Here is a 17,119-nt window from a genome sequence, read left to right on the forward strand (position 1 = left end):
AAAGTTATTTAATGTATGTATGATTCATGGTGAGGTTCCTGAGGATTGGCGGAGTGCGTGCATAGTGCCATTGTACAAAGGCAAAGGGGATAAGAGTGAGTGCTCAAATTACAGAGGTATAAGTTTGTTGAGTATTCCTGGTAAATTATATGGGAGGGTATTGAATGTGAGGGTGAAGGCATGTACAGAGCATCAGATTGGGGAAGAGCAGTGTGGTTTCAGAAGTGGTAGAGGATGTGTGGATCAGGTGTTTGCTTTGAAGAATGTATGTGAGAAATACTTAGAAAAGCAAATGGATTTGTATGTAGCATTTATGGATCTGGAGAAGGCATATGATAGAGTTGATAGAGATGCTCTGTGGAAGGTACTAAGAATATATGGTGTGGGAGGCAAGTTGTTAGAAGCAATGAAAAGTTTTTATCGAGGATGTAAGGCATGTGTACGTGTAGGAAGAAAGGAAAGTGATTGGTTCTCAGTGAATGTAGGTTTGCGGCAGGGGTGTGTGATGTCTCCATGGTTGTTTAATTTGTTTATGGATGGGGTTGTCAGGGAGGTGAATGCAAGAGTTTTGGAAAGAGGGGCAAGTATGCAGTCAGTTGGGGATGAGAGAGCTTGGGAAGTGAGTCAGTTGTTGTTCGCTGATGATACAGAGCTGGTGGCTGATACATGTGAGAAACTGCAGAAGCTGGTGACTGAGTTTGGTAAAGTGTGTGGAAGAAGAAAGTTAAGAGTAAATGTGAATAAGAGCAAGATTATTAGGTACAGTAGGGTTGAGGGTCAAGTCAATTGGGAGGTAAGTTTGAATGGAGAGAAACTGGAGGAAGTAAAGCGTTTTAGATATCTGGGAGTGGATCTGGCAGCGGATGGAACCATGGAAGCGGAAGTGAATCATAGGGTGGGGGAGGGAGCGAAAATCTTGGGAGCCTTGAAGAATGTGTGGAAGTCAAGAACATTATCTCCGAAAGCAAAAATGGGTATGTTTGAAGGAATAGTGGTTCCAACAATGTTGTATGGTTGTGAGGTGTGGGCTATGGATAGAATAGTGCGCAGGAGGGTGGATGTGCTGGATATGAGATGTTTGAGGACAATATGTGGTGTGAGGTGGTTTGATTGAGTAAGTAAAGTAAGGGTAAGAGAGATGTGTGGAAATAAGAAGAGCGTGGTTAAGAGAGCAGAAGAGGGTGTTTTGAAATGGTTTGGTCACATGGAGAGAGAGTGAGGAAAGATTGACCAAGAGGATATATGTGTTGGAGGTGGAGGGAACGAGGAGAAGTGGGAGACCAAATTGGAGGTGGAAAGATGGAGTGAAAAAGATTTTGAGTGATCGCGGCCTGAACATGCAGGAGGGTGAAAGGCGGGCAAGGAATAGAGTGAATTGGATTGATGTGGTATACCAGGGTCAACGTGCTGTCAATGGATTGAATCAGGGTATGTGAAGCGTCTGGGGTAAACCATGGAAAGTTGTGTGGGGCCTGGATGTGGAAAGGGAGCTGTGGTTTTGGGTACTATTGCATGACAGCTAGAGACTGAGTGTGAACGAATGGGGCCTTTGTTGTCTTTTCCTAGCGCTACCTCGCACACATGAGGGGGAGGGGGATGTTATTTCAAGTGTGGCGGGGCGGCAATGGGAATGAATAAAGGCAGACAGTGTGAATTGTGTGCATGTGTATATAGGTATATGTCTGTGTGTGTATATATATGTGTACATTGAGATGTATGGGTATGTATATTTGCGTGTGGGGATGTGTATGTATATACATGTGTATGGGGGTGGGTTGGGCCATTTCTTTCGTCTGTTTCCTTGCGCTACCTCGCAAACGCGGGAGACAGCGACAAAGCAAATAAAGAAAAAATAAATGTTGGAGAAAAATATAATTCAAGGCACAGATGACAACTTTACTTGCAAAAGTTTCTATTTTCTAGTATACCACATCGTTCCAATTCACTCTATTCCTTGCGCTATGAATTGGTTCTGGCATGGTTTTCCATCCAGGGAACCCTGATTCTTACACATCCCAACTTTCCACCAGGATTTGCTTGTTCAGCTCCATCAACACTGCTCTGCAGCTCCCTACATTGCTCATCCATAACAAGGCTTGCTCAGTCACCCTGCAATGCCCCACATCATTAAAGCTTGTTTTGCTCTAATGGCACATACCTGCACCATTAGATAATACCCACAGCAACTGTAGGCTATGTCTCCACAAGCATTCCACCAAAACTCACCTACAGTGGGAGGTTGCATTAATTACTCTACATGGCTCCTGTAGCATAAGGCTTGCTCAACCTTCTGGTGCCCATCCCCAGTGTAATAATCAAAAATCAAATATTGAGATTTCAGCATTTTTCCAAAAGATTTGTAAGTTCAAACTTGTTCGGTAATCCATGATTTTAAGAAACTTCCTAGTAAAGATGATGATAAAGGAAACAGAGCCAGCTTATGCATAAGATGCGATTTTATTTTGGAACTGACTAAATTCATTAGCTGGGTAAAAACCTATAACATTAAAAAATATCAAATACACTTTTTTGTTTATGAAAGAAATATCAGTAATTGAGCAAATAACATTTATGAACCACATACTATTTAATTCTACGAATCAAATCTTATGATCATTTGAGTGTGTTACCAGGAGAAAGTTTTAAATTTGTGTTACACTGTCCCTTACCCATGTATATATGTACTGTGTCTTTACTCCCATGTGTGTATACACACACCCACACAACCCAGCCTAAATTAGGTTCCCATTTTATCAGCAATACTAACATTTGCCAGAGGATACTTTGTCTCCTATACTATGCTCCTAATGAGGGACACAAAAGAAACACTGGGAGAAACTGAGGGATTTGTACATGACATTTATGGACCTGGAAAAGAGGTATAACTGGGATGACAGAGATACCCTCTCGAAGGTGCTGCAAAAAAACAGAGTGGAAAGAGAGCTACTAAATGGAGAAGAGTAAGGTGTGTGCAAGAGTAAAATGTGAAAGGGCAGGATGGTTCTAGGTGAAAATGGGTCTCCATCTGAGGTGTGTGGTATTACCAAGGCTGTTTAATCTGTTCACAGACAGGGTGGTGATGGAGATATATGTGAAGGTCTGGAGTGAGGGATAAGCCTACAGTGTGCTGAAAATGGAGGGGCCTGGGATGTGAATCACTTGCTGTTTGCAGATAACATAGCTCTGTTGGCAGACTCCAAAGTGATACTCCAGAAGCTAGTGTATGAGTTAAGGAGACTATAAAAGGAGGATGTTGAGAGTTAATGGGAACAAAATTAAGGTAATTGGGTGTAGCACAGGTGAGAAAGGATGGTTTGAATGTGAATTGGAAAGGGGAAGACCTGCAAGCAGTGGACTGCTTTAGGTACCTGGGAGTGGAAAGGGCAGCATAGAATGGGAGAGGGAACTAAGGTCCTGGGCACTTTAAAGTGCATGTATGAGGAGACAGTCAATGTCTTTCTGAGGGGACAATAGTCTCAGTGATGATATATGGATGTGCCTTAAGCCTTGACTGCAAAAGGAAGGAAGAGAGTGGATGTGGTAGAAATGAGATGCCTTAAGATAATCAGTAGCATGAGGCAGGTGACTGTGTGTAGGGAATGATAATAAAAGAGCAAGGTATGTTGGTATGTGCAGTCTGAAAGAGAGAGCTGACTAAGGTGTGCCTAAATGGTTTGGACATGTGGAATAAACTACATGTCAGAAGTGGGAAGAGCAAGGGGCAGAAGGTGACTGAGAAGATGGAGGATGGAGTAAAAGGAGCTTTTGGGTAATGGGGTATAAACATACAAGGACACAAGAGGAGTGGATGGGATCAAATGAACTGGACTGACGTGGCATATGGACTGAACCAGGGCATGTGAAGAGGTTAAGGTAAACCATGGAAGACTCCGTGGGGCTTGACCATGGATGTGAGCTCTGGTTTCAGTACATATGAGGCAGCTAATGTCACCTGGCTATGGCAGGAAGAACAATTAAGCATGAAAATAAAAATTCAGGGTTCCATGTTAGGTCTAATTGCTACGACTGGATATGACTTCTTAAAATGTGTTTCATGATATTTTGAGGAGCTGAGGATGTTTAGTCATTAAAAAGGGAGCATCCCACTTGTTAAAATGGGTAAAAAAAGGAGGCACTGTTTTAGGGAAAGAAGAAGAGGTAAAGTATTCTGTCAGTTGTGGATCAGGTGTGTGGTAAGGAGCTAAACTAGATTCACATTCATTTTACTGCTGTATGTTTATCATAACCATCCCTAAAGGCATCTGTTTAGACACAATTGTAGAATGAAAATCACTACAACTAGTTGGCCAAATTTCATTTTTAAATAGGGTTAGAGATGGATTTTGAAACAATCTGATGGTGTTTCTCTACTATGCTACATGTACATTTGAATACTGAAACAGTCACAGTAATCATGATTACAGTTTTGCACTGCAACCTGCAAAGTTCATACCACTAGCAAGATGATAAAAAACAACACCCTTAGGTAAATGTTATATGTATCTTGCTATCAACAATTTCTTCTACAAGCTGAAATGAAGAATCTATCCCAATAATACAACTAAAAGAGTTACAAGCTTTGTCCCGTGTTTAGCTAATCTTTTCAGTCCTCAGACAGCAAGTAAATCTATCAATAAAGATTTCAGCATTTCAACAAACTTTCCTTCTCCATCAGTTATTCATAAATGAAGTTTACTGTAGCTGCTCTGTAACAATGATATACACTTACTGAATAAGAATCTTCCGGTTTTCCTCTATTGTTTGTCGAACTGTATCAATGATTGCCATGACATCTTCAATTGAAGGAGCTGTGCCATCAGGATATGGATAGTGGTGAAGACATAGCCCTCGCATTTCATACTCGTTCATCAAATTAGGTACTCGGTACTTTCGTAATTCCCCCTTTGTAACAAGTATCACTATATCTGAGATTCCTAGATCTTCTATCTTATCTGCAATAAATTGCATATGCTGTAAGTACTATAAGGATGATGACATTTGCCTAAAACTGAAAAGGTGGTGAAAAACTATACAAGACTTAGCAGAATAGTTTTTATCCCTAACTGCCATTCCCATTTCAATGAGATACCATCAGGAATAAATCAATGACGGCATCATTTGCACATATTCATTCTCTAGCTGCCGTGTATATAATGTATGAAATTAAAACTTATCATCTACAGTCTAACCGCAAAGACTGCTCTATTGTTCACTTTGATCATTTCATATATACAGGTTCAGCCCACTGACAGCATGTCACTAAGCGAATATACCAAAATGATCCAATTCATTCTATCCAATGCATGCCTCTCACCCTCCTGAAAGGCCTGTCCCAAGACCCTAAAGCTTTCTTCACGCCATCCTTCTAACTCCTCAGTCTTCCTCTCCCTCTTGCTTCCTCCACTTCAGACACAAATCCTGTTCTTTAGTCTTTCTTCACTCATTCTCTCCATATGCATGAGTCATTTAAATGCATCTCAGATAGTCCTATCAACCAGACAGCACTTATACCCAATACTCCAAATTCTTCTTCACTCCATCAATCTATTTTCTTCTCAGTCTCCCCCATCCTCTTGCTTCCTCACTTCTGACACAAATCCTCTCAGTCAGTTTTTCTTCACTCGCTCTACATATGCCTGAACCATTACAACAAAATCTGGCTGGCTCTTTTGATCAGACAGACTTACTTCCACGTCTCTCTTTGACAATATCATTCCTTAAACAGTCAATACATCCCATGGTACATATCATCCTTAAGCACTTTATTTCTAACATATCCACCCTCTTCCTTAATTTTGTACTCAAGACCCAAGACTCACATCTATACAACACTGCTGGGACTTCTATACCTTCAAAAACATCCATTTCTATCCTTTAGACAGTGACCTCTCCTTCCACTTACTCCTTAATACATCTGGGACCCTTTCATTCTATGACTTGTTTCATCCACTACCATGTCCATTCCCAGAGACCTAAACCAGTCTACTTCTTGAGGTCCTCAATTAACCTTACACTCAAAGTCTCCTACTGTAACTTATCGGTATGCTTTTCTTTACGTTTATTCTCACCTTTTATACATTCTCCCAAACTCTGTTACTAGCTTCAGGAGCTTTTTTCTGGAGTCTGCCACCACAGCTATGTTATTTGAAACCAGCAACCGATTCACTTCCGACATCCCTGACCCAGCACACTGTAGTCTAAATGCTCTCTCCAAATCCCATATATCTATCTCTCTCACCAAACTGTCTACAAACAAATTACACAGCCATGATGACATCACACATCCTTAATGGAGAACCATCTACACTGGGAATGAGTCACTCTCCTTCCTTTCTACTCTCACACATGCGTTACATTCCAAGTAAAAAATCCTCATTGGATTAATAACTTTACGTTCACTCCATAGGTTCGTTGCATCCTCCATATGTTTTCTCCAAATCCATAAATACAATATACCAGCCATTCTCTTTCTCCATGAATTTCTTAGATATTCTAAAAGCCACAATGCTCTTTCTGGCAAGATGCTCTGAGCACGTCAACAACTTCTCAATCACCACTTTCCCAGACATCTGAACAGGTACACTCAATAGAATTATTCCTCTGTAAAACAAGCATTCGCTTTTGTCCCACTTACCATCGTACTGAACTGTATACATGCACTCTACCAATCCTCGAGCTCCTCACTTAGGACACACTGATGCTGAACAGCCTTACTAACATATCAACAACAATGTCATCCCTTCTCTTCCAAAGCTAAGCTATAATTCCTTCCACCCTGATACATTACCACACTTCCTCTTATAAAGGCTCTCACTGACTTCTCTCTTTCATTAGTAACATTTGCCATGGCTCTCTCACTTCACAAACTTCATCCCAAACAAAACATATCCACCTCCATATCTCCTGAAAGATTCAGCAAGTCCTCAAAATACTAAGTCCATTTGTGTTTCACACCTTTTTTACCTGCTATGATTTCTCCATCTGCTTTCCCCACTGTCCCCCATTTGCTCTTTTTCTTTCCTCACACCAGTCACCTCTATCAGCAATATTTTTTTTTCTATCCCACTTTCGTTTACTCTCACCCAATTCCATTCCTCACTCAACCTCTTTTTGTAATTCTGAAAATAGGCCACTTCTGCAAGTTCACTTATTCACATTAATTCGTTCACATCTATGTCATTTCCACTTTTCCTAAGCCCACCATCATCTACCAATTTACCTCCTTCAAAACTGAAAATCTAGCATCTAAAAACAAAAGAATTACCATAGTGTTCTAGCCTCCATCTTTAATAAGTTTTATCCCAAACAAGTGTTCACCTTTCATGAATTAAAAAAAAAAAAAAAAAAAAAATCATTTTATGCTTCCTACTGAGTTAATGTTAAAACAATGACATACAGTTTGATGTCAAGTAACTGTAATTCTGATACACCCAAATAACTTTTAGAACATTTTTCTTCCTTATTCTTCTTTCATTCATCAAATGATCTGCAACCATATCTCTACAATACCTTCTCCCAACAATAAAATTAAGAAGTAAAATGTAGCTTCAATAATTTGCTTTTGCAAACATTAAGACCATAATTTTCCATAAACTTATGCTAATGAGAAATTTCACAACCATGTAAAGTACAGTACCAGAAATCATACCACAGGTACACTGAGAAAAATAGCAGAAATTACTTCTAATAATGCTTCCATCTATAAACAAGATAAGATGGTATGAATAATGCAATTACTTGTGCAATTGGATTGACACCTAAAGGACCTTAGTCATGTTTTCTGGTATGGAGACCCTAGCTGTACTTGCAGACACTTCTTCCAACCTTCATTTACAGTAAGAGGCATGCTTTATCAGTATGAAGAAGTGCCTTATGTCATAAGTAACTGTAATTAGTACCAGCAAAAAAATCCCTGAGTTATAATTACCTATACAGTGTAGTGTCTTGTCCTGTGGGGACACTAACTGCATTTGTAAGGGTTGCCTTTTCCCACCTTCCTTCAAATTGAAAGGCATACTTTACTGGTAGGTAGAGATGCCTTACATCACAAATAACTAAACTTAGCAATGGAAAAGAATCCTAGTGTCTTATTTACCCATACATGATGGGGAAAGGTACAACACTGGCATACACCCATATCAATTTGTAGCTAATTAGCAAGTCTTTGGAACACTAATTACAGTGATAATGATTTGGTGGATGTTGCATTCTTAGCACTGGGAAAGTTTTTTGTGTACCAGATGGTGGTGAAGACATGAAGATGTACGAATCAGCAAAAGTCAGCAAGTACGCAATAAGTCAAGCTTGCATGGCACGCCAAATGTAAATGGTCATACACCAACAAACATGGATAATTTTCAAGATTTTCCCTTTACTGCAAATTTTCTTGATATTTCCTATTAAATTACAAGAGTATTCTTGAGTATTCTTATCAAATATTCTGGTAAACCCAGGTCATGGAAACAAGGATTCATTTCCAGCTTTGGTCATTTAAATGAAGAGGAAAAAGGAAGATGGAAATTTTAAAGCAAGAGGTGAGATGAGCAATAACACTTGCACTTTATGGAAAAGCTAGAATAGGAAGAAAATGTTCAATAAGGTGATGAGGAATGGAGGTAAAACTCCTATCAAATGATTCGGAAACTGTATATGAAAAAAATGGTTGTGTGCCTAATGAGCAGCAAATGTACCCCTGTTTTAGGTAAAGGAAGTAAATATTCTTGTAAAAATTCCAAAGGATCAAATCCTAGCTGACAAGGCCTATGGCAAGAGTGTGGCTAACTGTGTTAGCACAGTGAACTAATTATAAGTAAAGAACATGGTAGATTTAAGAAGGGATGATGAAATGTGCACAAGGGTTTTGTAGCAGGCTAACACCAGCAAAGTCTGAGAAAAAGATAAATGTTTTTGTAGCATTTATGGATTTTGGAAAGATATGATGGAGTCTAGGCAATCACAAATTTAAAACATTTGCAAAGAAGAGTCTAAAATGCTGTTAAGAGTTACATTGGAAACAGTACATGTGCAAGAGTAAATGAGATTAATGAAATGATAGTGGGTTTCAATCACTGTCATTTACAATCAACATAGTTGTCTAATAATTTTTTGGATGAGGGAATGTATTACTGGCATTAATTGCCTGAGGTTAAACTGTGAGTGAGATTCACCTTTGGCAAGGCTGAATCACCAGTTTCTGAAAAACTTCTTGATGCAAAAGAGTCCATCTGGTCTATCCTATTAGGTGTAATGGGGCCTTGAAAATGAAGTAACCCCTGGATTTTTTGAAAGGGGTCCTATGATTATTCAATAATAAGAGCAGTGTGGTTTCAGAAGTGGTAGAGGATGTGTGAATCAAGTGTTTGCTTTCAAGAATGTATGAGAGAAATACTTAGAAAAACGAATGGATTTGTATGTAGCACTTATGGATCTGGAGAAGGCATGTGATAGAGTTGATAGAGATGCTTTGTGGAAGGTATTAAGAGTATATGGTGTGGGAGGTAAGTTGCTAGAAGCAGTGAAATTTTTTTTATCAAGGATGAAGGCATGCATACGAGTAGGAAGAGGAAAGTGATTGGTTCCCAGTGAATGTCGGTTTGTGGCAAGGGTGCGTGATGGCCCCATGGTTGTTTAATCTGTTAATGGATGGGGATGTTGGGGAGGTGAATGCAAGAGTTTTAGAAAGAGGGGCAAGTATGCAGTCTTTTGTGGATGAGAAGGCTTGGGAATTGAGTCAGTTGTTGTTCGCTGATGATACAGCGCGGGTGGCTGATTCATGTGAGAAACTGCAGAAGTTGGTGACTGAGTGTGGCAAAGTGTGTGAAAGAAGAAAGTTGAGAGTAAATGTCAACAAGAGCACGGTTATTAGGTTCAGTAGGGTTGAGGAACAAGTCAATTGGGATGCAAGTTTGAATGAAGAAAAACTGGAGGAAGTGAAGTGTTTTAGATATCTGGGAGTGGATTTAGCAGCAGACGGGACCATAGAAGAGGAAGTGAATCATTGGGTGGAGGAGGAGGCAAAGGTTCTAGGAGCATTGAAGAATGTGTGGAAGGCGGTACCGTTATCTCAGAGAGCACAAAGGGGTATGTTTGAAGGAATAGTTGTTCCAACAATGTTATATGGTTGCAAGGCGTGGGCTATAGACAGGGTTGTGTGGAGGTGGGTGGATGTGTTGGAAATGAGATGTCTGAGGACAATATGTGGTGTGAGGTGGTTTAATCGAATAGGTAAAGAAAGGGTAAGAGAGATGTGTGGTAATAAAAAGAGTGTGGTTGAGAGAGCATAAGAGGGTGTATTGAAATGGTTTGGTCGCATAAAGAGAACGAGAGAGGAAAGATTGACAAATGGGATATATGTGTCAGAGGTGGAGGGAGCGAGGAGGAGTGGGAGACCAAATTGGAGATGGAGGGATGGAGTGAAAAAGATTTTTAGTGGTCAGGGCCTGAACATACAGGGGGGGGGTGAAAGGCGTGCAAGGAATGGAGTGAATTCAAACGATGTGGTATACTGGGGTCAACGTGCTGTCAATGGATTGAACCAGGGAATGAGAAGCGTCTGGGGGTAAACCACGGAAAGTTTTGTGGGGCCTGGATGTGGAAAAGGAGCTGTGGTTTTGGTGTATTACACATGACAGTTAGAGACTGAGTGTGAATGAATGTAGCCTTTGTTGTCTTTTCCTAACACTACCTTGCGCGCGCAGGGAGAAGGGGGTGCCATTTCATGTGTGGCAGGGTGGCGACAGGATGGATGAAGGCAGCAAGTATGGATATATACATGTGTATATACGTATATATCTGTGTACGTCTATGTATGTATGCGTTGAAATGTATAGGTATGTATATGTGCGTTTGTGGGTGTTTATGGATATACATGTGTATGTGGGTGGGTTGGGCCATTCTTTCATCAGCTTCCTTGAGCTACCTCGCTAACGCAGGAGACAGCGTTTCATGTGTGGCAGGGTTGCGACAGGAATGGATGAAGGCAGCAAGTATGGATATTTCCATGTGTATATATGTATATGTCTGTGCATGTATATGTATGTAAACGTTGAAATGTATAGGTATGTATATGTGTGTGTGTGGGTGTTTATGTATATACATGGTGTATGTGGGTGGGTTGGGCCATTCTTTTGTCTGTTTTCTTGCGCTACCTCGCTAATGCGGGAGACAGCGACTAAGTATAATAAATATGAAATGATAATAATAATAATAACTGAATAATAATCACTAGAGCAGGAAATAATGGACAAGTACAAAAAAAATAAAAACAATGGATGAGGCAATAGACGAGATATGAGAGAGGTAAGGTAATAGTGGTGTACTACCAAGCCATGGTGAAACAAATCTTTTGTATGTGGATGATGCTGTTCTGTTACATGAATTAGAGGAGGAAGCAGATAAAATGGTAGGCTGCTCTGATGTGTGTAGGAGGGTGCTGAGATCATATGAGTATCAAAATATGTAAGTATTTTTCAAGACATGGGCTGTCACAGTGTAAGATCAGTTTGAATGGGGAAGACCTGGAAGTTGCATATGAAGTAGGTATTTGAGAGTGATTATCATAAGGACTGCCGATGAAAAGTTTGAAGAGTCTTCTATGGGGCAATTTAAAAGGAGCACAGAAAGCTCTTGTGAATGAAAAGACGTTAAATACAGAGACCCTAAAATCATGTCTGCTCTCTGATATCAAACAAATGTAAAACCCTAGTTTCTACTAATCAAAACAGGAAGAAACAAGAGAAGTAAAAACTGATATCTAATATCTTACAAATGGAATCAAGAGAAAAAAGTAACAGTTGTAGAGTCTGATTGTTTACATAATGAAGGTGGAATTATTATTATAAAAAAATGAAGACAAGATTAACAAGATGAAATCATTAAAAAGATGCTTGATGAAAGTCTTTAAATATGGTATGATCATGAGGAACATGTGGTAGATGATATGTTAGTCAAGAAGACACACAGCAGTAGAGCTAATGATACAAGAAGAGGTAGACCAAGGATGAGATGAACAGAAGTAGCTAGAAAACTGCTTACAATTAAAGATGAATTATTTTTGATTAGGTGCATTAGTAACATTTTGTGTGTAAAGGTGTAAAAGGACACTTTAGTCTCAAAGTGACAAATCAGCTTTGTAAACTAAATGAAACAGTAATAAGTACTTACATTAGCCATCAGAGTTCAATTATAGCATACTGGAAGATGGGATGAGCAGTATGAGTGATATGAAGTGTTGTTTCACTTGAATCTACCTATGTATATAGGAATGGAGTTTAAGAAACAAGATACTTAGTCATAAAGAATCTAATTTTGATTTATGACATCTATATGATATTCCTATACTAATGCTGCAAAATAATTTCTATTTATGAAAATTCAATCATTAAAGAAGTGAAGTGTGACTATGCATCATGTGATTGTAGCAAAGTAGTAAGTAAATACAAAGCAGCCTTGCAGCATGGCTACTGATGTCCTTGTAATTGGACAAATGCTATTCCAGATCATCTACAAGATGTTCAGCTCCTGGATTAATCTACTCATATACTCCTACAATGAATGTGATAAATATGCAGATGTTCTGGATTCAGCTAATCCCTGTGGTTCATGTCTACTGTCATGATTCTGACAAGCATTTTGTGATATTTTTACAAAATTTGTTCAGGAATTATTGACCTACTTCTATAAAGCATGAAAAGTAATTTTTCCAGTTCAGAATTCAGAAGAATTCTGCTCCCAGCTAGAACATAAGCTTTCAGGACAATGATGTGTGCTTTTATATTTCAAGTCAAATAAAATCATTGTAAATATCATGACAACAACCACATTCATAATCAACAAATCCTTTTACATTTATTATAAAAACAGTATTTCGTATCAATCACTTAGGATACTGTAATACAATGTTGGCCCAAACAACCTTAAGATCAGAGGTATAATACATGTAGATGAATTACATATATCTTATAAGTAACCATCTGTACCCAACAGGTGTAACCCTCTCATTGTGCTAAGCCAAATTTATGGCTGGACATGGTATGGTGCAACCAACCACATTTGTGGATTTGTAGCCCTAAACTTTCAAACTCTCATCCAAATTCCCAAATGATGTATAATCCTGCATCTTATCCCCAGAAGTCACTTAAAACTTAAAAGCACAGCCAGAAATAATATAATCCATTACAATCACTCACAAATTGTTAAGGATGTAACTGCATCATTATAAAGAGAGATCTGATTCAGTAAAAGTAGTAGTTTCTTCTGAATTTTTTGTTATATAATTAATGATAATTTTAGAAAGTTAAAAAATACAAGGAGGGGAGGATTTCTGGCCCCCAGCTCCCGTCCCCTCTAGTCGCCTTCTACGACACATGGGAAACAGAAGGAGTCATGCGGGGAGTGCTCATCCTCCTCGAAGGCTCAGACTGGGGTGTCTAAATGTGTGTGGATGTAACTAAGATGTGAAAAAAGGAGAGATAGGTAGTATGTTTGAGGAAAGGAACCTGGATGTTTTGGCTCTGAGTGAAACGAAGCTCAAGGGTAAAGGGGAAGAGTGGTTTGGGAATGTCTTGGGAGTAAAGTCAGGGGTTAGTGAGGGGACAAGAGCAAGGGAAGGAGTAGCACTACTCCTGAAACAGGAGTTGTGGGAGTATGTGATTGAATGTAAGAAAGTAAATTATCGATTAATATGGGTAAAACTGAAAGTTGATGGAGAGAGATGGGTGATTATTGGTGCATATGCACCTGGGCATGAGAAGAAAGATCATGAGAGGCAAGTGTTTTGGGAGCAGCTGAATGAGTGTGTTAGTGGTTTTGATGCACGAGACCAGGTTATAGTGATGGGTGATTTGAATGCAAAGGTGAGTAATGTGGCAGTTGAGGGAATAATTGGTATACATGGGGTGTTCAGTGTTGTAAATGGAAATGGTGAAGAGCTTGTAGATTTATGTGCTGAAAAAGGACTGGTGATTGGGAATACCTGGTTTAAAAAGCGAGATATACATAAGTATACGTATGTAAGTAGGAGAGATGGCCAGAGAGCGTTATTGGATTACATGTTAATTGACAGGCGCGCGAAAGAGAGACTTTTGGATGTTAATGTGCTGAGAGGTGCAACTGGAGGGATGTCTGATCATTATCTTGTGGAGGCTAAGGTGAAGATTTGTATGGGTTTTCAGAAAAGAAGAGTGAATGTTGGGGTGAAGAGGGTGGTGAGAGTAAGTGAGCTTGGGAAGGAGACTTGTGTGAGGAAGTACCAGGAGAGACTGAGTACAGAATGGAAAAAGGTGAGAACAATGGAAGTAAGGGGAGTGGGGGAGGAATGGGATGTATTTAGGGAATCAGTGATGGATTGCGCAAAAGATGCTTGTGGCATGAGAAGAGTGGGAGGTGGGTTGATTAGAAAGGGTAGTGAGTGGTGGGATGAAGAAGTAAGATTATTAGTGAAAGAGAAGAGAGAGGCATTTGGACGATTTTTGCAGGGAAAAAATGCAATTGAGTGGGAGATGTATAAAAGAAAGAGACAGGAGGTCAAGAGAAAGGTGCAAGAGGTGAAAAAGAGGGCAAATGAGAGTTGGGGTGAGAGAGTATCATTAAATTTTAGGGAGAATAAAAAGATGTTCTGGAAGGAGGTAAATAAAGTGCGTAAGACAAGGGAGCAAATGGGAACTTCAGTGAAGGGCGCAAATGTGGAGGTGATAACAAGTAGTGGTGATGAAAGAAGGAGATGGAGTGAGTATTTTGAAGGTTTGTTGAATGTGTTTGATGATAGAGTGGCAGATATAGGGTGTTTTGGGTGAGGTGGTGTGCACAGTGAGAGGGTTAGGGAAAATGATTTGGTAAACAGAGAAGAGGTAGTAAAAGTTTTGCGGAAGATGAAAGCCAACAAGGCAGCAGGTTTGGATGGTATTGCAGTGGAATTTATTAAAAAAGGGGGTGACTGTATTATTGACTGGTTGGTAAGGTTATTTAATGTATGTATGACTCATGGTGAGGTGCCTGAGGATTGGCAGAATGCGTGCATAGTGCCATTGTACAAAGGCAAAGGGGATAAGAGTGAGTGCTCAAATTACAGAGGTATAAGTTTGTTGAGTATTCCTGGTAAATCATATGGGAGGGTATTGATTGAGAGGGTGAAGGCATGTACAGAGCATCAGATTGGGGAAGAGCAGTGTGGTTTCAGAAGTGGTAGAGGATGTGTGGATCAGGTGTTTGCTTTGAAGAATGTATGTGAGAAATACTTAGAAAAGCAAATGGATTTGTATGTAGCATTTATGGATCTGGAGAAGGCACATGATAGAGTTGATAGAAATGCTCTGGGGAAGGTATTAAGAATATATGGTGTGGGAGGCAAGTTGTTAGAAGCAGTGAAAAGTTTTTATCGAGGATGTAAGGCATGTGTACGTGTATAAAGAGAGGAAAGTGATTGGTTCTCAGTGAATGTAGGTTTGCGGCAGGGGTGTGTGATGTCTCCATGGTTGTTTAATTTGTTTATGGATGGGGTTGTTAGGGAGGTGAATGCAAAAGTTTTGGAAAGAGGGGCAAGTAGGAAGTCTGTTGGGGATGAGAGAGTTTGGGAAGTGAGTCAGTTGTTGTTCGGTGATGATACAGCGCTGGTGGCTGATTCATGTGAGAAACTGCAGAAGCTGGTGACTGAGTTTGGTAAAGTGTGTGAAAGAAGAAAGTTAAAGAGTAAATGTGAATAAGAGCAAGGTAATTAGGTACAGTAGGGTTGAGGGTCAAGTCAATTGGGAGGTAAGTTTGAATGGAGAAAAACTGGAGGAAGTAAAGTGTTTTAGATATCTGGGAGTGGATCTGGCAGTGGATGGAACCATGGAAGTGGAAGTGGATCATAGGGTGGGGGAGGGGGCGAAAATCCTGGGAGCCTTGAAGAATGTGTGGAAGTCGAGAACATTATCTCGGAAAGCAAAAATGGGTATGTTTGAAGGAATAGTGCTTCCAACAATGTTGTATGGTTGCGAGGCGTGGGCTATGGATAGAGTTGTGCGCAGGAGGATGGATGTGCTGGAAATGAGATGTTTGAGGACAATGTGTGGTGTGAGGTGGTTTGATCGAGTAAGTAATGTAAGGGTAAGAGAGATGTGTGGAAATAAAAAGAGCGTGGTTGAGAGAGCAGAAGAGGGTGTTTTGAAATGGTTTGGGCACATGGAGAGAATGAGTGAGGAAAGATTGACCAAGAGGATATATGTGTCGGAGGTGGAGGGAACGAGGAGAAGTGGGAGACCAAATTGGAGGTGGAAAGATGGAGTAAAAAAGATTTTGTGTGATCGGGGCCTGAACATGCAGGTGGGTGAAAGGAGGGCAAGGAATAGAGTGAATTGGATCGATGTGGTATACCAGGGTTGACGTGCTGTCAGTGGATTGAATCAGGGCATGTGAAGCATGTGAAGCGTCTGGGGTAAACCATGGAAAGCTGTGTAGGTATGTATATTTGCGTGTGTGGACGTATGTATATACATGTGTATGGGGGTGGGTTGGGCCATTTCTTTCGTCTGTTTCCTTGCGCTACCTCGCAAACGCGGGAGACAGCGACAAAAAGAAAAGAAAAAAAAAAATTAATGATAATTATGTTATCTTTCGACATGTTATGTATATAATGTTTTGTCTCTGTTTTTCTCTTGAGAGTTGGCTGTTTGTATGTCCACATCATTAACTAGACCAAGCAAGACTAGGCTAGTTGTTGCATCATATGATTACAGTGTGGCCACTGGCAACTGAAGAGTGGGCTATTCCAATTACTCTTTCTTTCTTTACACCTTTCATGTCTTCCAGAACAGCTATGACCTGGAAGTTTTTAAAACACAGGTTTTTCACTTCCTAAAAAACTTGTAAATGCTTTTCTTTGTATCTTCTTTTTCCTCTTCATTAACCTATTGATATTTCAATTAAGGCCTGGCACTTATGTGAGCTTTTGTCAATGACTGGAATATCCAGTGAAAAAAATGTAATAATGCATATAAAATTTAAAACATGTTTATGTAAAAAAAAGTAATTGATATAGAAGGGATACATGAAATCATGCCTGGTACAAAAACCATAAAGTATATGAAGTGCTCAGGTGTATGCAGAATATCACACCTTGAAAAAACTAAAATAATTTTTTTCT

The 17,119-nt window shown here is 39.7% G+C and overlaps 1 protein-coding gene across 7 annotated transcripts in view; it reads right to left on the minus strand.

The window, feature by feature from the left end:
• LOC139764642 (cyclin-dependent kinase inhibitor 3-like) overlaps positions 1–17,119 on the minus strand; it is a 1,341,657-nt gene that overhangs the window by 11,216 nt on the left and 1,313,322 nt on the right. For all 7 annotated transcript variants that reach the window (XM_071691493.1, XM_071691495.1, XM_071691499.1 and 4 more), the window contains one exon: positions 4,730–4,952. In XM_071691493.1, coding sequence (XP_071547594.1) covers positions 4,730–4,952 — 223 coding nt within the window. The remainder of the gene's footprint in view (positions 1–4,729; positions 4,953–17,119) is intronic.

Source organism: Panulirus ornatus, chromosome 50 (genome assembly GCF_036320965.1).
Source record: "Panulirus ornatus isolate Po-2019 chromosome 50, ASM3632096v1, whole genome shotgun sequence".
NCBI classification, from domain to species: Eukaryota; Metazoa; Arthropoda; class Malacostraca; order Decapoda; family Palinuridae; genus Panulirus; species Panulirus ornatus.